At 48.8% G+C, this 25,707-nt stretch overlaps 1 protein-coding gene across 1 annotated transcript; it reads right to left on the bottom strand.

Moving 5' to 3' along the window:
• Positions 1–748: 748 nt before the first annotated feature.
• On the bottom strand, positions 749–23,054 carry RAB11B (RAB11B, member RAS oncogene family). The gene is made up of 5 exons (XM_054050104.1): positions 22,920–23,054; positions 15,894–16,089; positions 13,336–13,529; positions 11,494–11,574; positions 749–5,563 (listed from the first exon to the last, which is right to left on the bottom strand). The coding sequence occupies exons 1-5, from the start codon at positions 22,957–22,959 to the stop codon at positions 5,418–5,420; spliced, it is 657 nt and encodes a 218-aa protein (XP_053906079.1). The 5' UTR covers positions 22,960–23,054; the 3' UTR covers positions 749–5,417.
• Between the last annotated feature and the right edge of the window lie 2,653 nt (positions 23,055–25,707).

Genomic DNA, 25,707 nt, shown 5'->3' with positions numbered 1-25,707 from the left:
CCCCTTCAGGGCATAGACCCCGCCCCTGTGTGCTTAAGCCACGCCTCCATTTGCCTTGGCCCCGCCCCGGGGCACAAAGCAGGGGGCAGAAGTGGTGTCTGGAACAAGGAGGGGGCACAAGGGGGCAGTTCTGCCTCAGTCAGCCCCAGGGGGAGAGCAGCAGGCACCAAACCCCGGTGTCAGGGCCTGGGAGGCGCCAGCTCCATCGTTACAGAATGATGGACACTGGTTTGGGTTGGAAGGGACCTCAAAGCCCATCCAGTTCCACCCCCTGCCATGGGCAGGGACACCTCCCACTGGATCAGGGGCTCCAAGCCCCATCCAACCTGGCCTGGAACCCCTCCAGGGATGGGGCAGCCACCACTGCTCTGGGCAACCTGGGCCAGGGCCTCCCCACCCTCACAGGAAAACACTCCCCAAGATCTCATCTCAATCGCCCCCTTTCCAATTTAAAGCCATTCCACCTCATCCTACCCCTACAGGCCCTTAAAAAATCTCTCCCCAGTTTTCCTGGAGCCCCTTTCAGCCCTGGAAGCTGCTCTAAATGCTCCCTGGACCCTTCTCTTCTCCAGCCTCAACAACCCCAACTCTCTCAGCCTGTCCTCATAGCAGAGGCGCTCCAGCTCTCGGATCACCTTTGTGGCTTCCTCTGGACCCTTCCAACAGTTCCACATCTTTCTTGTGTTGGGGATTCCAGAGCATTATCCTACAATTGTGTTTGTTTGGAACAGAACTTTCCACACGAGGCGTGATTTGGCAATCTTTATATCCACAATACATCATAACCATGCACAAAAACCAAGGGATGTGTATATTTACAGAGTGAATTGCACTTAACACAGGAACCAGGAACAAAAATAAATGGAAGGTCCAGTGCTATCGATAGCCCGCAAAGCCTGACAGACAACACTGCTGAGCATTATCTGACTGGTTTAATTAAGAACTACTGTTATTTACTGAAACAGTGCAGCCCTGGAGATCCTCATCTCATGGAAACATTCCATCAATCACCATCCAAACCACATTATCCATTAGTCTGCAAGCCAAGAGAACCCAACCATAGCCCTGACTCACTGCATTCTGCTCGCAGGACAATTAGTCTTTGCCTGTCATTGCCTGGTTTTCCTTTGCTTATTTGCAATTCAGGCCCTTACCTTTCATACTGTTTTTCCTAGGGTTTTTTTAATGAAGGAAAAAGGCCTCTCCCTAAGTGATCGAGTCATTTCATTAGGATCTTTTTTCTTCTACAGAGTCCAGAACCTCTAAGCAAATTCTTCCTTCATGCTTGGAACAGATATAATCGCCAAGCACAGGTAAGACTCAACCATTAAGGGCTCACAAACAGACCCACAACTTCTGGAATATGACGCCATGCAGGAATCCAAGAGTTGGGAAGCAAAAATACCTACTGTACAATTTTCCAAGCAGCTTTTAAGTGATCTACTCAAATAAAAGGCACAGACCAGTCCTCACCATCGCGGCACGTCCACTTTCTCCTGTTCACACAATATTACCCTGTCGCCAGCCTTTCCACGCACTGTGGGGTCATTGCAAGTGCTCCAACAGCACAGCATCCAAACTGGGGGATCTCTAAGGTGCACCCATCCTTCTACAGCTTCTAACCTGCTTTAAGTGCTCAGAAGGAGCCACAGGGGGGGAAAAAGGGATCACAGGGCCTTTTCCTTTTACCAAATGTCGATGGTTTCAGCAGCACACACACAAAGTCTTACTAACAAAGTAGCAAGCAGTCACTCATCAACTGCATTTCTACATTTATACAAGTATAGAGCTTTAAAACTTCCCTGTGAACCAAACTTTCTTGGTCAGCGCAGGATACAAACTCTTGGTGGAGATCCCAGACTTTAACTCACCCAGTCTGTAACCACCTGACTTGATAGGAAGAAGTTTGATTGAGTAAATGAAAGTGCATCTACTTTATGATTACCTGCTCACCACCAAAGTCACTTTTGTGTGATTTTTGGCCTTTACTCTCCCTATAATCAACAGGGTAGTTAGCAGAAAAGCTCTGGTTTAATACTGCATTGGAGAACTTGTTCTGAATATCAGCAGGAGCCTTCAACTGCGGTTTGAATCGCTGACGCTGGGTGCTAAGCACCCAGTACCTTTTAGTGTTATTTTTGAATAGTAAAATGAACTTGACATCTACGTAAAGCAAGCACAGCACATATTCCTGCTTCCACAGGCAGCTTTCCTGTCATTGGGAGTTTCACATAAGCCAAGTTCTGCCATCAAACCTCTTCTAGCAGATGGAAGAGAGCTGGAATCTTTTCTGTTTCCCTGACAGTGATGCTGAAAGACACAGAGCCAGTGAAGCTGCAGCACGGAGCCGTCCACGGGTGTTAGATATTACCATTGTTTTCACATCAGGACAGCATGGCTGAGGAGTCTGGCTTGCTGGAGAGCTGCTTGGAGTGTCAGACAGCTCTTCAACAGTTCTCACTTCCTCAGGATTCTTCCAAGTCTTTCCCTCTGCGATTTCAGCAGCCATGGCCAACAGCGGGTGGGGTTGTAGCTACAGCTTGAGGCATGCATGCTTTCAGGACAGCAGGGTACTCCAGATCAAAAGCATTTTCCCTCTCCGTGCCTAGGAAAGTGGTTTCACAAGGCAGAACTGCTCACTGTCCTTTTTCTACTGGCGCTAATGGCCCCGGGCTCAGCCGAATCAAACCCACAGATGCATCTCCAACTGCCTGGATTGCAGCAGCGCAATCTGAGTGTCAATACCTCATCCAATAAACTGCGTAACCAGCAGATAAAACCACCACTTAATTCACAGTGCTCACATAAGCTCTGTGTGTGCGCACACACTTCTCACATCTCGGGTACACCAAACAGTCCTGCAGCAAAAGGCAGGAGGCCTTTCCACGTCACACAACAGATCTCCAGCAACCCAACCCCACCAGCATGAACAGAAGGGGTCCAAGATCCACCTGCTCGGAGAGGGCTTTGGTTGTACAAAGTCTCTTTCAATACACACCTAATTTAACAACACTTGCACCCTAGACACAAACCTTTCATTGGGACTCTGAGGCAAAGTTTAGCACCTTCCACAAAGTCAAAGACTAAAGAAAATCTCTTAAGAGACAAAGAAGTGATTAAACAGCTTCTCAACTTCTTATACCAGGCCCAACCGACTCTAGAAACACTGCCTTAAGAACAGGATTTGCAGAGTAAACACATTAATACATCACTCTGAACTAAAAAGTCTTTGTTAACAGCATGATTCTTCTTCATGCTGTCCAACTCATTTCTTTAGAAAAGTTGTGCTCAAGAATTAAGGAGCCCAGCTCCACTAGCGTCCACCTGCTCTTGAATGAACTATTTTCAGTATCTCAGCATTCCCCATTCTCTGACAGTGGGCTCGTCCACCGCTCTTTTAACACTGACTGCACACCTCAGCCTGGTCTAGGACCTTGGAAAGGAGACTCCTCCAGTTTCCACTGGCTTGCACCTTCTCTCATCATGATGCCAATGAAGTAAATACTGATGAAACTGCTTCCTGAACTGGGACACCCTTAGGACAGAGCACTGTGATGCCTAAAGAGGAATTCACATCCTCATGCAATGCTATTTGCCTGCAGGCACGCACTCCTTCACCTTGTATGCATCCTCTAGAAGTTGGAAAGTGGAAGTGCCAGGCACCACCCGCACCCGCTGCTGTGAATTAGAGCTCTTCAGGTACTTACAGTGCAAAGTTAAAGGCATTGGTCTGGAAGTCTTACAAAAGAAAAGCCATCAGAGTTAGCCGCCCTTAATTTTATTCCATAACCAGACAGAACAGTGGAGACTGGAATGTCAGTTTTCCCCTTCAAGCACAATTCACAGTTTCATATTTGCTTTGTATCAGAAAAGGAAAAAAATCAACTCACTAATATGCAGGTAGGATTCACCAAGTGAGGTACAGTCTCAGAATACAGAGCAAAAAGTGACTGCAAATCGCTTCACTAGCCTCCAGAGAAAGCAGATGGTTTCCAACTCTTCCTTTAGAGTACGTCACCCAGCGATTGCCTCACCACAACATTCAATGCACACCGGAGGGGATGCAAGTGTGTAAGAGCCAGTGAACGATGGAAAGCCATCATCGCAGAGGATTTCCACAAGCTAGCGAGAGACTGACTACTCAAAGTGGTGGTAACATTCTTCCCATTCAGCAAAACAAAGCATTATAGGAGTTAGCCCTGCTGATGACAGATCTGTTAAATCAGGTGAAGTACAATCATATGAGAATTACAGTCTGCGATTCAGTAAAACAGAGTAAGAGGAAAACAACGGGTTAGTAGCTATTACGTGAAATCTTAATATTATGCGTTTTAGTAGAGGTCAAGAGGATTATGCACAAGGTTAATAGTGAAAGAACATGAAGAGAAAGTTCGAGATGCTATGGTTCGGCAGGAGTTTTACAAAATGTATAAAGTATTGTGTTTCTCTACAACAACCAAAACCCTTACAAGTGCAGGTATATACATGACATGAAAATATTGCTTCACTCACTCAAACAGGGGTAGGAGAGAAAGAGCAGCATGCAAAAAAATCCTGGAACTAGAGAGGATTCCTGCTTTCGGACACTGATCTACAGGACAAAAGAAGCCTACTTGTACAGATTGCAAACGGTTTCTGAAATCAATATGCTGGCACTTACTATACAGTAACGTTAACTGATTAACATAAGCCATGAATAAATACTAAGCCACTTCCTAAAGCCTGTGCAAGCAGCACAGGCATCCATGGTGGCAGAGAAAGCAATGCAGACATACTTCATTGTTCCCAAATAAAACACAAATAGAGGAAGATTTCCCAAGCAGGAAACTGTAAACTACACAGCCAGACTAACTGCGTTAGGGGCAATTACATCATAAGTAATGTTATCGTCAACAGCTTTCTGTGTGTGCAGCCACTAAAAACCTCCCTGTGAGACTTTATCAGGACAGAAAATAGAGCGTTTGGTAGGATAGCCATTTTCTTTTAATTTCTCCCCCATGTTTACAGAAACACAATTAAAAAAAAAATCTGACTACGTGAGGAAAAAACCTTGTCACCTAAATGTAGTTATTTCTTCAGCTGTTACAGTCAAGTCTCCATGGTTTCTCTCCCAGAATAAAGAACCCAAACCATTTGAGGAGAGTGTTTCATGGGATAATATCCAGCAGCAGATGTTCCAACACAAACACGTCTATCAGATCAGTGCCTACATTTCAAGCCCAAAAGTCACCACACTGAAGGGTATTTCAGAGGCAGGGGAATGTTAGCCCTACGATTAAAGCTCTAACATGAAAGGAGGGAGTTGGGAAGGGGGTAAAGGAGGGAGAGGGAGTCACTGAATCACAGGAGATAAGTGCACACAGGTTTCTAAATGAAGCACAGACAAAGTGAAGGGCACAGGAGTCATCTACAGGAGGTCACAGGTTCTGACAGCACTGGAGTTTGTTGGATTTCTGTCCATCGGTGGTTGGTGGGACGCTGATGTCAACTACGTTGTTGCCAGGAGACTCATCGTGTGCAGACCGATCTGCAATCTGCTTCTGCGAGACAATGCGGTAGATTTCTGAAAGGAGAAGAGACTTATTAGAACTCAGAAAGGCATGGCCACCAGCAGAGCACGCTGTCAAAGGAGGTGCCAGAACCCAAGAACGACAAGGTTTTAACTTGAGAGCTGTGAAGGGGAGCCTAGTCTGACCAGCTGTGGCATGCAACATCTGGCTGGCTTTCCAGCTCTGGAATGGATACGCCAGCTCTGTCTGGAAAAGTTATTAAGACAAGATTCTTTGCTGTCTTCCACAACAGCACTTCCCATCACGTTCCTTTTCAATGACTCTATGAACATGGAGATTACTGAAAGGCTTTTAAAAAAGAGAAAAGAGCAGGAATGCTCATTTCTAAAACACGAAATCATCCTTTTTGATTAAAAAAAATGGGCACCAAGAAACACCAACCCACAGGATGCTGCCAAAACATCACAGCGCAGCAGCAATGGCGGTTCTCTATTTCACACCGCAGCATCTGGCCAGCTGCTACCACCAAATGCCTACGCCACTCTGCAACCAATCAGCTTTCTACCTATGACAATGAAAAGCCACATTGTTCCATAAAGCCCCATATTGATCTGAAAATGCTTTTCCTGAGAGAATTAATTTATTTGACTCAAATTAATTTATGCCTGAAAGCACACGGATCCACAAAGCCGTGACCGCTGAAGAGAGACTGCTAGGTTAAAAGCTTGCAGAAACAAACCATTTCAACTGCATGGTTTAGGAGAAATGATTTAAGTTTAAAGGTTTTTAAATTACTCATTTCACTGACTGTAAGCCCTTGTTGCAACTTCCCTTCATTGTGAGGCAGGAAAAAGGCAAGTACCTCCCTGGAAGCCTGCGGTAAATATTATGGTCATATTCATACAGCCACAGTCTCCAAACAGCAACATCCGAAGTCTTTAGCAAGGATTAAAGCTGGTGGGGACTATGTGGGGTTTGTTTATGTAGTTATTTTCTTACAAAAGAAGCTATGCCCATTTACACGATAAACTTTAAGGTCCCTTCCAACACAAATCACTCAACATTGTTGAATGGGAACCTTTAATGTTAAATGTGAACCTTTAACCCCAGACCGATCTCGCTGCCCCTGGCACACTGCGGCAAGGGATGAGGAGAGCTGCACAGAGCCTGTCACGCCCCTCCTCGCATGCTCCATGCTGTACATCAGCGCTAGCTGTTCCAAGACTTTTCAAGCCCTCTTTGCTTTGGAGGAGCATTTGGGTCTGGCTTTTTATTCCCCAGTCTTTAGTGATCCTTCAAACTGGTGGCCGATGAGGAAAAACCTGTCCTGCTGCTCCCACTCTCTTCCCTCCTCCAGGTCCCCCATGGTTGCTCCCCACTCATGCTCTACACAGTGTTTTCCCAGGTTTCTTCTCCTCCCTTAGAAGGAGGATTCTCCCCCATGCAATCACAGGAACAGGAATTACAGGAACAGACTTTGCAGGACTACTCAGTCTTACCAGCCACGTCCCCACTGTCCCCGAACCATACAACCTCAGCACTTTGGGGAGCAGTGTTTGGAGTTCAGTCAGCCCAGCCCTGACCTCAGCTCAAGTTCTGGCTCCACAACTGTCTCATCCATTACAACAGACCTTTCTTGGGCTCTCTAAGAGCCACCTTCTCTATCCAGGTCAGTCTCAGGCCAGCACTGCAACGGAAGACTGGATGGATGGCGACTGCTGAACTTGGAGCACTAGAACAACAGCAGCTACCTCAAGCACCAGGTGAGCAGCCTCAGATCCAGCCAAGTGTCACAGACACGCAGCAAGACAGAGTCCCAGCTCCAGCACCAGGTGCTCTTCTCCATGGCTTTATCTCAACACCAATATTCTCCAGTTGCTTCATCAGTAGCTCTAATAACCCAAATCTGGCTGGGCAGCACATATAAACCTTTGTCCAGGGAAGCTGTGTCTGCCCCATCCCTGGAGGGGTTCAAGGCCAGGTTGGATGGGCCTTGGGCAGCCTGAGCCAGTGGAATGTCCCTGCCCATGGCAGGAGGGTTGGAACTGGATGATCTTTAAGGTCCCTTCCAACCCTAACTATTCTATGATATAACCCCTTCCCAGTCTGTCAGGCTTTTCGCTTCTTGGGGCAGCTTGGCTATCCTTTTTCTCCTGCCTGCCTCTTCTTGATTGTCCTCCTCCAACTGCAACATGTTTCTGGTGCCAACAAAGGTGGCCTATGCCAGACCTAGTGATCCCAACTTCCTACTGCTGCTCTGCACATGTCTTCAAAAGGAACCTGAAAGAGCCTGCCTTGTAGAGTTCAACATATTAAAAGTCAGTTTATTTCTTAGCAATAGAGTCTCATTCATACATAACCAAGAAACAAGAATACAAAGCCAATTCTTTGGTCAGCATCCAATAAACAACATACACCAGACACTTCCTGATCATCAAGCAGAACCAGGACAAAGGCTCATTCTCATTCAATCAAAATCAATATCTGGTCACAACAAAAGCTCAGAAATGGTCACGTGAGATGTTGTGGGACATACAAATCAGACACCGCTTCACAAAACAGAAAACACTTCACAAAAATCTAAAAGATTCTGTGATTTATGGGTCTAGAGTTCAGCAATAGTCAGAAATTGGATCTTGCCAACTCTTCACATTCACGGTATGGATCTTAAAAAGATTTCCAAAAGACAGAACAAACACGTTGACAAATTATATGGTGTTTTCCCCTCATTAGGACAAGGTTCAGATCTCATGGGGCAGCCAGAGGTAGAAGAGCAATCCAACACCCATTTGATAGCCCTCTTCCTCTTTAGATATGATTTTCAAGGGTTCTTTGCCAATTCCCAAGCATTTCACCTTAAAAGTGGGAGACAATGCTTTGAAACAAAGATCCCATGTTCCCATAGGAGATGGTTAGAGACTTACTTGCCCAATTAGACACTCACAAGTCTATGGGGCTGGATGGGATCCATCCAAGAATATTGAGGAAGCTGACAGATGTCCTTTCCAAACCCCTTTCCATCATCTCCCAGTGGTCCTGGCTGACTGGGGAAGTTCCACGTGACTGGAGGCTGGCTGATGTTATACCCATCTACAGGAAGGGTTGGAGGGAGGACCCAGGAAACTCCAGGCCTGTCAGTCTGACCTCGGTGCCGGGGAAAGTCATGGAACAAGTGATCTTAAGGGCTATCATGAAGCACGTGTAAGAGAACTGGGTGATCAGGCCCAGTCAACATGGGTTCACGAAAGGCAGGTCTTGCCAAACTAACCTGATGGCCTTCTGTGACAGAGTGACTCAACTACTGGATGAGGGAAAGGCTGTGGATGGAGCCTTCTTGGACTTCAGTAAAGCCTTTGACACAGTTTCTCATAGCATTCTGCTTAGGAAACTGTCTGCCTCTGGACCGGACAGGCGCACACTCTCCTGGGTTGAAAACTGGTTGGATGGCCAGGCCCAGAGGGTGGTGGTCAATGGAGTTAACTCCAGCTGGAGGCCAGATACAAGTGGGGTTCCTCAGGGCTCGGTACTGGGTCCAGCCAGTTCAATGTCTTTATCAGTGACCTGGATGAGAGGATCGAATGCACCCCGAGTAAATTTGCAGATGACACTAAGCTGGGAGGAAGTGTGGATCTGCTGGAGGGTAGGGAGGCTCCAAAGGGATCTGAACAGGCTGGACCGCTGGGCTGAGACCAATGGGATGAGGTTTAACAAGGCCAAATGCCGGGTCCTGCACTTGGGGCACAACAACCCTGTGCAGTGCTACAGACTGGGGGAAGAGTGGCTGGAGAGCTGTACGGAAGAGAAGGACCTGGGGGTGTTTGACTGAACATGAGCCAGCAGTGGCCCAGGTGGCCAAGAAGGCCAATGGCATCTTGGCTTGGATCAGAAATGGAGTGACCAGCAGGTCCAGGGAGATGATTCTGCCCCTGGACTGGGCACTGGTGAGGCCACACCTTGAATCCTGTGTTCAGTTCTGGGCCCCTCACCACAAGAAGGATGTTGAGGCTCTGGAGCGTGTCCAGAGAAGAGCAACGAAGCTGGTGAGGGGGCTGGAGAACAAGTCTCATGAGGAGCGGCTGAGGAACCTTGGGTTGTTCAGCCTGGAGAAGAGGAGGCTGAAGGGAGACCTCATTGCTCTCTACAACTACCTGAAAGGAGGTTGTGGAGAGGAGGGAGCTGGGCTCGTCTCCCAAGTGACAGAGGACAGGACAAGGGGGAATGGCCTGAAGCTGCGCCAGGGGAGGTTCAGGCTGGATATCAGAAAAAAAATTTTCTGTGAAAGGGTCATTGGGTCGTGGCAGAGGCTGCCCAGGGAGGTGGTGGAGTCCCCATCCCTGGAGGGGTTTAAAAGACGGGTGGATGAGGTGCTCACAGACATGGTTTAGTGGTTGATAGGAATGGTTGGACTCAATGATCCAGGAGGTCTTTTCCAACCTGGTGAGTCTGTGAAACAACAACAGGTAGCTTTCCTGCCGCCTTTTCGAGATATGACTGTTGCAGAACAGAGGGGAGGGCAGTCTCTGAGAGCAGTGATGCTCACATTTACGAGAGTTTGTTAGTTCCTGTTCAGCAGGCCTGCAGCCCATGCTGGTTTCCTTCCCCCTGGGGTGTGACAGCACCATGCTTCCCAGGACTCCACTTTCAAGAATTAGCTTAGGCACAGAGCTACCCAAATGCAGTCATCTCGGACTGATGCCAGAGTAATACATCCTCTGGGACACAGTGCTAAAGCATGAAGTGCTGACATGCTCCTACAAGCTAAAGTCTAACTAACATTAAAGATTAGGCCAAACCACAGGATCGGGAGAAGTCATCCACCCTAGCTGAAGTAATACCACAGAGATGAGCAGTGCCTCTTTTACACACCTCTCTTGCTCTGTGTGCTTCCCATTTCTACTCTCAGCACATATCCTCTCACCACGTCAACCCTGTCCCTCCTCCTTCTTCGGCCTCATGACCATACAACTCTCACTTCTTGGCCAACCTCATTTCGAAGAAAATCAGCAAGTTCCCTATGTGCTGCATTTGGCCCAGAACAGAGCTGCATTCTTCCAGGGGCCAAATCAGCGCTCAGCTCAGATTTGCAAAGGCAGCTGGAAATCCCTGCGAGTCTACAAACAGAAGTGCGTTGGCAATGGCTTAGCACCGCAAGGAGGACTCGCTGGTGCATCTGCAATGATAAAGCGTTACTGGTGAATCCCAGGCCTTGTGCAGTAGGGCACTCCCTCACTCAAGGGCCAAGAAAATACATGCAGGCAACAGCTCCGTTGGAAGGAATGGAAATTCTAAGGCCGAGTCCGAAAGAGGGAAAAAGCAAATAGTAGAGTTCTACTGCCTGGAATGCCTGATACCACATGCAGTGGACCTGTCAGATGAGCCACGCAGTCTGAAGCTGCAGCTGGACCCTGTGCACCCAGCAGCCACTTCTACAGCAGTTATAGATGCTGCAAAACATTCCCAGGCAATGGAAACCATAAGCCCTGGCCTCATTATGGCCTGTGACCGCTATCATGTTCTCAGACCATTCCGGGGACTCCTGAGGGATATTCCCTGCAGGCAGCTGTGCTGCTGGTGCAGACACCTTCAACCCTTGCCATCAGCTGGGAACAAGAGTTCAGAAGTCTGGACAAAAATACCCTGGACCAGTCTGCTTTGGTGAAGGAGAACACACTGGAACAGTTAAGTTCCTAGTGTGGCTGTGGCTTTGCTGCAAAGGTTTTGCACCAGCATAGAACTACTGCTGCCTTTACAACAGTGCTACTACAATACCTTGAATTTATGGGACATGAAGAGACTAGAAACCTCCAGATCCTTGGGCAGAAAGGTGTGGGGTGGGAGGCAGAACACAAAGGGGAGATTACAAGGCTCGCAGACTGACTGTTATTCCCAACATTCATTACCAAAACATTGTAGGTAACTGCAACATGCCCGAGTGGAAGTTCTGCTACCTCTGGAGGTGCTCCAAACCTGTACCAAACCATACCTGTGAGGATGTTCTTGAAGGCTTCTTCTACATTTGTTGAATCCAGAGCAGATGTTTCAATAAAAGATAAGTTATTTTTTTCTGTAATAAATAACAAGTAGTTCAGTTAAAAATATTAAAAACAATTTACTTCACCTTTACTTTGAATTCTCAACCTTTACTTTCAGGCCAAATCAGCCAAGGCACAGTCTTTTTATCCCCCTGTTCGTAGTGTAACAACTTGATGCACTGTTTATTTAGCTGTACGGTTTCAGCAGTGGCACCTTTGACCATTGCCACAGCACGAGAACATTTTCTTCGCTACTGCCCTTGTTGTATTGCTTGTCTAAACACCATTCCCATCTACAGATCATTCCTAGAAGTGCCTTGAGCAAGAGCACACAGCAAAGCACGTTGGCTGTAATAGGAATCACAATCCTCCTCTGCAATCCCAACATAATCAGACCTTTCCTAATCAGGTCCCACCTCCAAAGTACACTAACCCATTGGTAACACAGTCCATCATCTTCTTTCCTCTTGCAACGCAAAAGATAGAGTTTTTTATAGCAATAATAAAAAAAGATTATTTAACACCCAAACATCACAGCCAGAGTGGTGCTGTACCAGCCCAGAAACAGGCACATCGCAGTCACGGGTGTTAAATGGCAACACCTGTGCCATCACCAGCTACGTAAAACAACCTTGGTAAAAAATGAGATGTTGAACCAGGTGATCAAAGCAATGATTCATTGAGGGTCCCTACTGACTCGTTTTCCCTCTCTTACGTAGACTTTGCTTCTCAGTCATCTGAAAATTTGAAGTGAATTTACTAACAGGTAACTTCCTCAGTAGCACCCTCAAAAAATATGCTTGAGCAAAGCCTAACAATATTCCTAGGAGGATTTTCAAGGCTATAGATTTAAATCCCACTCTCTTTCTCCCCACACACAATAACCTCGATGTCTCATGATCTTTGTACTTAAATGAAACCAGATGATACTGCTGGGCTGGAGCACCACCACTAAGGACAGGCTTAGAGAGTTGGGATTGTACAGCCTGGAGAGGAGAAGGCTCTGGGGAGAACTTAGAGCAGCTTCCAGACTGAAAGGGGCTACAGGAAAGCTGGGGAGCGGCTTTTTAAAAGAGCCTGGAGTGATAGGATGAGGGGGAAAGGCTTTAAGAGATTCAGACTAGACGTTAGGAAAAAATTCTTCATGATGAGGGTGGGGAGGCCCTGGCCCAGGTTGCCCAGAGCAGTGGTGGCTGCCCCATCCCTGGAGGGGTTCAAGGCCAGGTTGGATGGGGCTTGGAGCCCCTGATTCAGTGGGAAGTGTCCCTGCCCATGGCAGGAGGTGCAACTGGATGGGCTTTGAGGTCCCTTCCAACCCAAACCATCCTATGATTCTACTGTGTGCATCAGTGCTTTGGAGCAGAAACAGCACATCTAAAGAGGGTGCAGTGTTCGTGTGCAGCTCTCCGTACTGGTGTGCGCTCAGTAGAACCAGGCCTCTGGGAAGGAAGGAAAACATTCAGTGTTGTGATAGTTTATATTCATATTGTGGCATTTTCTCTTCTAAATGTTGCTTACTGTTTCTAGCCTTGCTAGAGGAAATGTTTAATCTTCAGCTATCAGGCAGCTCAAGGACAGCATTTCAAAAACATCTACTACCACTAAACTGAAAAAAACCAAAACCCAATCCCACATGCTATTTAAAAAAAAACAACCAACTTAAATGCATGTTTTAAGGTCAAAAATAAAAACTGAGGTGAAAATTCAACCCCAAACAACAATACCAGGATTACAGCTTGCGCCAACATCATAAACATCAAATAGCACCAACCCAGAATGCTCTGCCTACAAACCTGCGAAGGCCCGGGCCTCGTCGGTGGGCACAGCTCTCAGGTGGCGAAGGTCACTCTTGTTACCCACCAGCATGATGACAATATTGTTGTCTGCGTGATCCCGAAGCTCCTTTAACCAGCGCTCCACGTTCTCATAGGTGAGGTGTTTGGCAATGTCGTAGACAAGGAGAGCCCCAACAGCGCCACGGTAATACCTGAAACAGAAGGCACGTTCCTTTACGGAGAGCTCTGTCCGAGTCACCACCGGACCTGGCATCCAGCTCATCTCTGCTGGGTACTAAAGTTCAAAGCATTCCCTCCCGGTTTTGGAAAAGTTGAGCTTATACAAATTCTGTTGTTGGGGTTTTTAAGCCTAAAACCAAGTTCCAAATGCTGCGGTTTTTTTAATGGTATTCCTAAAAATTCCAATGTAGGTACAAAACGCTGAAGAGTCTGTGGAAGCCACAACATTTTTAGTCTGCTAGAACAACCTGCAGGAAAACTCACAACACACTTCAGACTCAGTAGTTATCCATCAGCCATCTGAAATCACAGAATCACGGAATGGCTTGGGTTGGAAGGGACCTTAAAGCCCATCCAGTTCCACCCCGTGTCATGGGCAGGGATATCCCACTGGATCAGGCTGCTCCAAGCCCCACCCAGCCTGGCCTTGAACATCTCCAGGGATGGAGCATCCACAATTTCCCTGGGCAACCTGGGCCAGGACCTTCCCACCCTCAGCATGAAGAATTTCTTCCTAATGTCTAAATCTTTCCCCTTCAAATTTAAAGCCATTCCCCCTCGTCCTGTCACTCCATGCCTTTGTAAGAAGCCCCTCCCCAGCTTTCCTGGAGCCCCGTTCAGTACTGGAAGCTGCTCTCCCTGAGGCCTTCTCTTCTCCAGGCTGAACAATCCCAACTCTTTCAACCTGTCCTCGTATGGGAGATGCTCCAGCCCTCAGATCATCTTCATGGCCTCCTCTGGACCTGTTCCAACTGTTCCATATTCTTCTAATGTTGGGGATTACAGAGCTGGACACAGGACTGCAGATGGAGTCTCATGAGGGAGGAGGAGAATCCTCTCCCTCACCCTGCTGGCCACACCTCTTTTGATGTGGCTCAGGACATGGCTGGGTTTGCTCCTTTGGCGCAGGTTTGGGCCCATTCAACTCAAGCCACGGGCTTGGGACAGCACAAGCAATCCTGTGATGTCCATCTCTCTTGCACACAATCCCACCATTTCTCCTCTGCTCCACCAGCACCTGTGTGACATATCATTGAACCGATTCAGGGCACCAAGTCAGCAGAAACCATTCCCGTTTTGCTGCTGGTTGGCGCTCCGCTGGCTCAGCAGGCTGAACTGGCTGAGCGATGCATCAAGCAGGAGCTGGTGCCAGCACAAAGGACAGGGAGGATCACAGGGCTGCAGATGCGCCGATTCTCACCAGCCAAGCAGTCGCTGAACCAGCTTCAGCCAGCAGACTTTCTGCTAAGCTTCCACAGCAGTTAAGAACGATTTAAGGGGCACAAAAAAGTTTCCGAAAAACACGCTAACAAACACGGAAAAGCTGCAGTTTGGAATCACCTCTTACCTCTGCTTTGGCATTTCTTTGGTTCTATGTTCCTCCTCTACAGGTTGTTCTCTTTGGACTCCATGCTCTTCTCTTTTCCTCCCATCTATTCTGCATTATCTTGTTTCACCTCAATGAACAACGTTCCCCTTGCCTCAAGTTTAATACAAATGGCTCAGTCTGTGCATGATTCAGAAACAACTTTGTGCCTCTAAAACTGATATACATCTGCAACACTAAAAAATTCCAGCTTGCTGATCTGAACACACACTGGATATGCAGGCCTGCCAACAGGGTTTTGTTTTCTTGCCGTGAAGATACTTTTGCCTGCTACCTGCACAGAAGCAGATAACACCCAGAAGTTTCAGCTGAGGATTAACAAGGTGCTGTCTGGATTAACAAGGTGCTTTACATGAAAGCTTAGAACCACTCTTCTAAACAGGGATGTGCCTAATGCTGCACAGTCAGCAGCAGCACAGTTCCCTTCCTACTTACTGGTTATTCAGCATCGGACCTAATTTTCTGGGCTGTGAATTCAAAGTCATTGAGCTTTCAAGGGAGTTTGTGGCTGCGGACTGTCCTAAAAACACTCTCAGTCATGAGACTTGAGGGGGCAATGAAGACCAGAAGCCACTGGCATGGAGGAAAGCTACTCTGCCTAGACCAAAACTTGATGCCAAACAGAACCCAGCCTCCATCAGAAATGACGTTCATTCCACGTGATGAAGACAGCGCATCTAGGGCAGGGAAAACCTAAACCACAAGACTCAAACAGAACATCCCACATTTTTGATTTAAGCTGTTATTTTTCCTGTAACAGTATTGTTACAATGAAAGCAATGTTTAGATCAGGAACACAAAATATTTGCTCCTTGGATGGATACTGAAGTCTGTCATAATGATTCCATCATGCATCCCAAACATGTTTCATTAATTCCCTGCCTATAAATGTATCTGTACTACCTTGCTAGAATTCTGACGTTAGCCTGAGCAAAGGCACAGTACTCACGCTGAAGTAATGGCACGGTATCGCTCCTGTCCTGCAGTATCCCAGATCTGTGCTTTTATCGTCTTCCCATCCACCTGGATGCTCCTGGTAGCAAATTCCACCCCAATGGTACTCTTACTCTCCAAATTGAACTCATTACGTGTGAAACGTGACAGCAGATTACTCTTCCCAACTCCAGAGTCTCCAATCAACACAACTGCAAGAAAAGACAATTATCTAAATTAATTCTTTATGTGGTGCCATGGTGCTGCCGGGCTGCCTCGCAGCAGGACCCAGAGGAGCTGCACAGCCAGAGAAACACAGGAGACAGTTATGCTGACACCATCTCAGACTGCAACATCCACAGGTACTTTCCCAGCCCCCAAAGAGCCCCCAGCCAGCGTCTGAGTTCCTCAGCCATGGGAATGAGGAATCGCTGCAGTGCCTGTCAGCAGCCAAAAGCTGCTCTGGAGGGCTCAGGCCACCGCCAGTAACGGGAGGTAAGGAGAAGTCCCTGCCACACGCTGCCCTTGGCAGAGGAAGGAACGCTACAGCGAGGAACACAGCAACAGGCAACCTCTTTGCCTGACATACAGCACAAGCCTGCTCCATTTTTAGTTAAAAAAATCCAACGCAGTAACTAAACAATTATTTGCAGTCCCTGCTGGGGTCGTACAGGGTGTTTTATTTCAATAATTTAATTCATAAGTATGTTCACCACAAAAAGGAGAAACCAGGAGACATTTGATACTACAAGCATGATATAAAGCAAAGCAGAACTTCATCCAGCAGAACGAGTTCCAGGAGATGGCATGAGATGTAAAAGATGAGCTAAAAATCTCTGCCTCCACATGAGGTGTTGCCATGTTAACAGAAAAATGTGAGCGCAGAGAGATCTTCAGCACACAAATGCCAGCTTTACTGAAGGGAATTGTGAAAATGAAAGGTATGTCTGGTAGCAGGAGTTTCCCCCTACTCCGGGGCTGCAGCTCTCTGCCGCTCCCGAGGCACGGCTCTCTGCCATTCCTGATGGAGCCAGCTGCTGCTTCATCCCCAGCCACGCTGGCCTGGCTCTCCATGAGAACTCATCAAAAGCGCAAAGACAAGAGGCATCACACTAGGTTCTTTACTGTGCTGCTAGCACAGCTACAGACATTTTTGTAAATCCCTGGATTGCTGACAAGAGCAAGAAATAGCTGATGGGAAACGGGACTAAAAACGACGGAGCCACCCTCCCTTGTTCACAGCCAACACTGTATCAGATAGGACTTTGGGATTCAGGCTCACAGCATCCTGGCCGGAGCAGAAGGGATAAAGGCAGCCTCAGCAAGGTTTCTTCAACCTTGGGAATATTTCCCACTGCGCCTCAAAGTATAGATTTGCTGATCTTCCTCATTCCCATGATCTGTTTTTTTAATAGAAAAGCAGACACGGGCAGAAAACATTCCTGATCCCTCCACAACGAATCACAGATGACTCTTCTCATTACAAGCTTCCAGAATGAGCTCACCAGCATCCTCCCAGGGCCAAGGACCGTGCTCGTCTGTTTGTGTTATTACAGCTTTGCTCTGCCCTGGCCATTGTTTCAGGATACAGCTCCATCTCGCACACTGCTCCACCCTCCTAACACAATCCCAAACTCTGGCTGTAGCTCGCTGTTCCTCTGCTGCGACAGCTCCGGAGCTGTGCGGGGAGATGGCTCAAGCGCTCCAGACTGCCCCCAGCATTTTCATCCAGCTGACAGCACAGACAGATGGACAATTGTCCTAGCACAGCTGAACAGTCAAAACACAACAGAGGCAGGAAGGGGCAGCCAGTGGATTGTGGCAAGACGCCACAACTCCTCACCCGGGACAGCTTAAATCAGCTCCTCGCAGAGCTCTGCCTTCCCTGGCAAAGAGCCCAAACCATTTTTTAGGGTATGAGAACAGATTTATAAAGAAGATTTTATTACAAGTTCTAACTCTAGGATTTTGTTAGTTTTATTTTCCAGACAAACAGTTTTTCATCACTAATTCCACAGGGTGTTCCAAGAACAAGCTGAAGGTCACTCATCTTGCACAGAGATCTGCTGGCTGGGGGTCAGCTGTGCCCTGACCACAACCAAGACGAGGCAAGAAGATCCAACACATCAGCCAGACCAGCTTTGAAAGGCCCTGAAGCTTCCAACTGTTTCCAAAGGGAGTCACCTTCTTGGGAATCTGCAGCTTAAGAAAGCACAGCTGTCTCTCCAGGTTCCAGCTACCTCCTGTCCTCTGGCAGTTCAAAATATCAGCTCTGTGCATAAACCCTGCAAAGGGCTTTTAGTTGTTAATTCCATCCATCGCAGGAAGAACATTCAGGGGTCCTGCACTACCAGCCGGTTCTTGCACCTGCTGCACTGTGGCACCAAAGCACCAGGCGCTCCTACCCCAGGCTGCTCCATACTCTTGTCAGAGAGCGTTTTGAGAAGTCTCCGGATGCAGAAACAACAAAGCATGGCAACCAGATCCCAACTCGGTAAATAAGGCTCTCTCTAACTTAAAGTCTCTCTCTGCTTCTTGTTGATACTCAGTCTTGGGCACGAAATGACCATTTTCACTTCCAGGAGGACACATAGACTGGAGGCCCACATGAAGGCAGAACCCACCAACTTTTATTTTCTGTGGGAACTGAGCAAGAAGATTCCTTCAAGATTCCTGACTAAAGGGATCTTGAGAAAGTTCCTGAAGTTAGGAACAGGCCAACAGACAGCATCAACTGCAGGACTCTCAACAGAGTAGAAAAGAAAGATCCAAATGAGATTCAAGAGCCTGCAGGACACTTCCTAAGCTCATCTCACCAGAGGGGATGAAGTCACCTTAATGGCCTTTAGGGCCAATCTGGTCATGGAAAGATGCACCAGTTTGAGCTTGGAAGTGACCTGAACCAATAACCAGCACCACCCACCATCAGATGGTCATAAGTACACACACAAGCCATGCTTAGCACCCAAATTACGTCCTGAATCACAGTGCTGCTTCTTTGGTCTCTCCCGATTTCCCCTCTCATCCACCACACTGCCACTCTGCGGGTCACCATTCACCATCTCACCCCTCTGCCAAGAACAAATCATCCACGTCTCAGTCACTGCCCTCACTCTGTGACCTGCAAACGGACCTACAGCCCAATGGCACCACCCAGACACCTGCCTCCAGCCTCAGGATCTGGGTACAAAGCAAGCAACACACAAGATTAAAACCCAGCAGATTACGTTGTTGGTTAAGAAAAAGGGGAAAAAAGTTTACGACAATTTTTAATACTCTCATTTATTAATCTGTGTTTGTTTGAACAGCTAAGCAGATTGTGACTCTAGCAGAGACCACATAAGCAGAGTTCATCACAAATATGAAGTACACAAGGTTGCCAGATATCAGTGACTAACACGACACACATTTGGTTTTAATAAGCACAGCTTTTCTTAGGCTCAAGGTCTAATCAGAGCAGCTGAAATTCCCGCAAAGGTACAAGAAAGTTCCTTTTCCTATGGGTGTTCTTTCCTTCCTTTTTCACAAGCCAGCACACATCTGCACAACCTCCCATTTCATTTTTAAAACAAACACTGATAAAAGCTAATCTTCTCGAGAGGAAAATTAATGTGCAGATCACATTTTAATGGGTACAAGGCTTCCAATATTTTAACAACTACAAAAAGGTCATGAATTCGATGCCAGATCCAACCCATTCAAAACTCATGATGAAAAGTTCTTGCTTTTTTAACCATCGCAGCTACAAAAGTAATTGGGAACAGAGCCCTGCAACGCTGGTTCTGCTTGGGTTACATCACTCAACACATCTACAAGATCCTCTCAGCCTCACCACTCGGCACACACAGCATTCAGTTTGTTCTCCCAAAGGCTGGCGCGGTCACTCTGCTCACAAACAGTTTGTTGTGATCGATAACACAAGCAGTGCTGACTGCCGGGCCGCCTGCAGGAGAAAGGGAAATGGGAATACAGATAAAGAGGCGCTGGTTTAGCAGAGCAGCTTTGCCTACAACCACACTCGCATCCCCGGAATGCCACCAAACCTTAAATTAGTTGTTGCCTGCTGTGTGCCAGACCCGATAAGCCAACAGCACTCGGCTCTCCTGCAGCCCTGGTGAAATGGCCAGTCCTGGAAGGACGACACGGACGAGGGAACACTAGGAACAACAAGCCAGCTACATACAGAAACGATCGCTACAAACTCCTTGGCCATTTTCAACCCTGAACAACTGTTTTATCAGCAGTATTTCACATGGAAGAGAAGAACAAGAAACAGGGCTCTTCACCTTTCAAACTTTTCATAGAGCTGATTAATATAACCTATAAAAAAGGAAAAATTGTGACTTTAAAGCATCCTAAGTAATATTACAATGGGATTGTATTACAATGGAAGGATGCTAACTCCTTAAACAAGCACAACTGTAAAAGCCAAAATCAGAGTCCAACCAGATTTCCTTTGGGAATGGGTGGTGGGGGAAATGGTCAAACCCTAGACTTAATATAAATAACCTTGCCCAGACTAGAAGGATCCTCCTCCATCATTATTTCAACCTCTGGCCACTATATGTTCCTGACAGAAGGGAGTTCAAAAGCCATGTATGTGGCTAAGAAGGGGCTGAACCAGAAGGAAACCAACTCCTGGACATTACTTTCTTCAAAATGTTAATTCCCCTTGATATTTAATTCCATTATTGGTAAGGGAAAAGGGAATGGAAGAGGATTTGGTCCTACAGCACAGACCTCATCCTACTTGCTCCCATTTGTCCTCATTATTTCTTGCTTCATCCCGGGAAGGAGGGAGGGAAGGAGGGAGGGAAGGAGGGAGGGAAGGAGGGAGGGAAGGAGGGAGGGAAGGAGGGAGGGAAGGAGGGAGGGAAGGAGGGAGGGAAGGAGGGAGGGAAAAGACAAGCAGGTAGGGAAGGGGGGTTTTGTGGGTTGATTTGTTTAAAAAAAAACACATCCCCAGCACTACCCCTACCCACGGGACAACAGAAAAGGACAATTCTCTCCCCAATTGCTTCATTAAGTGAAGTGCTAAAGCATGCCAAGTTATCTGCAGTACCAACACAGCAGCATGGTTCCTAACCAAATAGCTGCAGGTTAAGTTCCACTCCAGATAAAATTAAAAACGGATTTCAAAGCAGCACAAGTATTTTCAAAGACAAATGCAGTTTTGCCTACCTAATGACTATTCACAGAAAGAGAAAAATGGAATAAAATTGTCAGGCTTTCAAGTTCTTGGCTATTAAACCATTTGGGAAAAAGACAGTGGAATGACTTCAGAAGGAAACTAGTTTAGACCCAGACAGGTGAACATTTGGAGGCTGGGCTTCTGCTTTATAGGTGGCAAAGAAACGAGTTTTTTTTTCCCCCTACGTTATCTCAGAGGCTGCAAGACAAATACACCAAAGAGGCAAACACATTCATAAAATATTTCCAGCAGGCGAGTAACTGCTCTTTCCTCTCATCAAGAAGCAGGTCTGGAATCAGTGCTGGCCTTGTGAGAGGCTGGGTTCAGTGTGTCCCAACACCAAACTCCAGGGAGATTTTTCATAGCAGCAGGCGCACGCCTACAGACTCCGTGAGCACCCCATAACCCCTGTGTGCACCCCATAACCTCCGTGAGCACCCCCAGTCTTCGTAAGCACCCCATAACCTCTGTGAATACCCGCAGCCTCTGGGAGCACACCACAACCTCTGTGAACACTCACGGCCTCTGTGAGCACCCATGGCCTCCATGATCACCCCATAACTTCTGTGAGCACCTATGGCCTCCGTGAGCACCCCATAACCCCCGTGAGCACCCCACAACCCCCGTGAGAACCAATGGCCTCCGCGAGCACTCCACAACCCCTGTGAACACCTATGGCCTATGTGAGCAACCCATAACCTCCGTGAACACCCACAGCCTCTGTGAGCACCCCATAACTCCTGTGAGCACCCACGGCCTCTATAAGCACCTTATAAACCCTGTGAGCACCCACGACCTCCGTAAGTACCCCATAATCCCTGTCACCACCCATGGCCTCCATTAACACCCCATAACCCCTGTGAGCACCCATGGCCTCTGTCAGCACCCCATAACCCCTGTGGAGCACCCACAGCCTCCATGAGCACCCTATAACCTCTGTGAACACCTATGGCCTCTGTGAGCACCCCATAACCTCTGTGAATACCTATGGCCTCCATCAGCACCCCATAACCCCTGTGAGCACCCACAGCCTCCGTGAGCACCCAGGGCCTCCATGAGCACCCCATAACCTCTGTGAACACCCCATAACCTATGTGAACACCTATAACCTCTGTGAGCACCCATGGCCTCCATCAGCACCCCATAACCCCTGTGAGCACCCATGGCCTCCATCAGCACCCCATAACCCCTGTGAGCACCCAAGGCCTCCGTAAGCACTCCATAACCCCTGTGAGCACCTACAGTCCCCTTGAGCACCCCATAGCTGGCCACATCAGCCTTGCCTCTTGGATGGGTGAGACCCCTGAATGAATCTCAGCCACGCAGCCACAGGAGATGATGCAGAAAAGAGGTCAGGGAACAGGGAAGTGAAGGTTTTACGTACGCCTGAGGCTCTTGAGGACTGAAAGGTGGAGCTGTGGGAGCCCTAACATCTTCCCCCACATAGGACATCAACCCCCCCACACCAGCACAGGTCCCGCAGCACCAAACCCAGCCTGCAGCGTTTGCTTCTCATACAGCTGCTGGACACTTCACTGGTGGGGACAATTAAACACCCCACCAAAGCCCAAAGAGCATCATTAACCCCGCGGTTCGGGCGCAAGGAGCGGCCCCCGAGGCCTCCCCGGAGGCTGACGCTCTCCCTACTCCATCCCAGGCCCTGTGAAGCCCCAGGGACCGGCGGGGCCTCCCGGACGCGGCGGAACAGGCCCGAGGGGCCCCTGGGGGCGGCGGGTAGGGCGGGCCTGAGGCTCCCTGTGGCAGGCTCAGGGCACGGCGGGGTCTCCCGGGAGGAACAGGCCCGTCCCGCAGGGTCCCCGCACCCACAGGCCGGGCGGCGCGGGCCGGTACCTTTGAAGAGGTAGTCGTACTCGTCGTCGCGGGTGCCCATAGCGATGGCGGCGCCGAGCCTTTGGCTGCCAGGCCCCGAGCGCGGCCCAGCGAGGGAGGGGGCGGGGCGGGGCCGCGCGACAGCCAATCAGCGCCCGCCAGAGCCCGAGGGGGCGGGGAAAGCGCCGGGCGCAACGCTCGCAGCCAATAGGAGAGCGCGGAGGCTGTTGATGAGCGGGAGGCAATAACTAATCAGAGGGCGCGAAACTGGGGAGGGGCGGGGCTTGGAGCCTCAGCAGGGACCCCGAGAGAAGGGGCGGGGCCGGGATAGGGGTGGGGCCCTGTGTGGGCGGTGACAGAAGGGGGCGTGGCGTGCTGTTTGCTGTACTGAGGGGGCGTGGCTTAGCGTGGGCGGTGGTAGAAAGGGCGTGGCTTTGTGGGGCGATGTCGGAAAGGGCGTGGCTTTGATGTGGGCAGTGTCGGGGGCGTGGCTTGCTGTGGGAAGTATCAACAAAGGGGCGTGGCTTTGTGGGGCGGAGTTAGAAGGGGCGCGGCTTGGTGGTGACAGTCTTGAGATGGGGCGTGGCTTGTGTGGGCGGGTCCGTAAGGGGCGTGGCTTGGGGTGGGCGGGGCCGCGGGAGCCACGGGGTCGCAGAATGGTTTGGATTGAAAGGGAGCTCAAAGCCCATCCAGTCCCACCCCCTGCCATGGGCAGGGACACCTCCCACTGGATCAGGGGCTCCAAATACCATCCAACCTGGCCTGGAACCCCTCCAGGGATGGGGCAGCCACCACTGCTCTGGGCAACCTGGGCCAGGGAGGTGATTCTGCCCTTGGACTCAGCACTGGTGAGACCACACGTTGAGTACTGTGTTCAGTTCTGGGCCCCTCACCATAAGAAGGATGTTGAGGCTCTGGAGTGTGTCCAGAGAAGAGCAACGAAGCTGGTGAGGGGCTGGAGAACGTCTGACGAGGAGCGGCTGAGAGAGCTGGGGGTGTTTAGCCTGGAGAAGAGGAGGCTGAGGGGAGACCTTATTGCTCTCTACAACTCCCTGAAAGGAGGTTGTGGAGAGGAGGGAGCTGGGCTCTTCTCCCAAGTGACAGGGGACAGGACAAGGGGGAATGGCCTCAAGCTGCGCCAGGGGAGGGTCAGACTGGACATCAGGGAAGAATTTTTCACAGACAAGAGTCATGGGGCCGTGGCAGAGGCTGCCCAGGGAGGGTGTGGAGTCCCCATCCCTGGAGGGGTTTGAAAGTCAGATAGATGAGGTGCTCAGGGACGTGGTTTAGTGGCAGATAGGAATGGTTGGACTCAATGATCCAAGAGTTCTTTTCTAACCTGGTGATTCTATGAGTTTCTTCCTAATGTCTATTCTAAATCTCCCCACTACCAATTTAAAGCCATTCTACCTCGACTCCATGCCTTTGTTAAAAGTCTCTCCCCAGTTTTCCTGGAGCCCCTTTCAGCCCTGGAAGCTGCTTTAAATGCTCCCTGGACCCTTCTCTTCTCCAGCCTCAGCAACCCCAACTCTCTCAGCCTGTCCTCATAGCAGAGGCGCTCCAGCTCTTGGATCACCTTTGTGGCTTCCTCTGGACACTTCCAACAGTTCCACATCTTTCTTGTGTTGGGGATTCCAGAGCATTATCCTACAATTGTGTTTGTTTGGAACAGAACTTTCCACACGAGGTGTGATTTGGCAATCTTTATATCCACAATACATCATAACCATACACAAAAACCAAGGGATGTGTATATTTACAGAGTGAATTGCACTTAACACAGCAACCAGGAACAAAAATAAATGGAAGGAACCTCTCTCCTGAGTGGCATGAAGGTCTCTGGTGGGACAGGCCCCATAGAGTGATGGTAGATGCCCCATCCCTGGAAACATTCAAGGTCATGATGGATGGGGGTCTCAGAAACCTGATCCAGAGGGAGGTGTCCCTGCTCAATGCAAGGTTTTGGACCAGACGACCTCCATGGTCCCTTCCAACCCAAACCATTGTATGATTCTATGACTCAGTGGGTCTCTCGCTTTCCTGGGCTGTGTTCATCATGACTCGTCTGCCCTACTTTTCCCAGAGCAGTCTTTAGCTGGTGAAAGGATTAGTGTGTCCCTGGTGTCACAGGGGAGTGAGGCTTAGACTGTGGAGAGGAAAACGATGGATTTAGACTTATGGATGCATGAGCTGGGTCAGAGAAGGGGGAGATGGTTGGTCAGACCCTCTGGGCTGTGTGGCACTGAGCTGCCCTCTGCCTCCCTCAGACACATCAACATCTCGGGCAGGCAAGATCGTGGTTTTAACAGGGTCCTATTTCCTAAATGTAAGTGCTAATAAATGCATGGGAGGGTGGGAAGAGGCAGCACTCAGGCTATCAGCTCTCTATCAGCAAGGTATCCAGTTCCAACTTGGTGAAAATCATTCTTTTTATGCCCCAGGCTCTGAAAATGGGGTAAGAAACAGAGCGTGCTGCAAACACACTGCAATCCCACTGCTGTGCTGGGGAGAAATCTTGGCATCCCCAGGCATAGCAGGTGATGGAAGCATCTGGGAAGGAAAGCCAAAAATGTCTACAACAGGGAGTCCAGGGAAGACGCTAACTCCAACCTTGCTATGAGTCGGGCCAGTTGCTCCTCAGACAACAATTGCTGAAGAAGTGTGGGGGGTAAATCTTTCTTTTCACCTTTTCTTTACAGTTTAGATGCTCACATACAGCATGGGGCATTGGAATTTTAATCTTCGCCAGGCTGAAAGGCATTTTAGCAACGAGGATCTGCAGGAAGGCGTTAGCACTCTCTCTTGATGA

The sequence above is a fragment of the Cuculus canorus genome, chromosome 27, assembly GCF_017976375.1.
Source record: "Cuculus canorus isolate bCucCan1 chromosome 27, bCucCan1.pri, whole genome shotgun sequence".
Lineage (NCBI taxonomy): Eukaryota > Metazoa > Chordata > Aves > Cuculiformes > Cuculidae > Cuculus > Cuculus canorus.
This window is presented reverse-complemented; position numbering and strand designations above follow the sequence as displayed.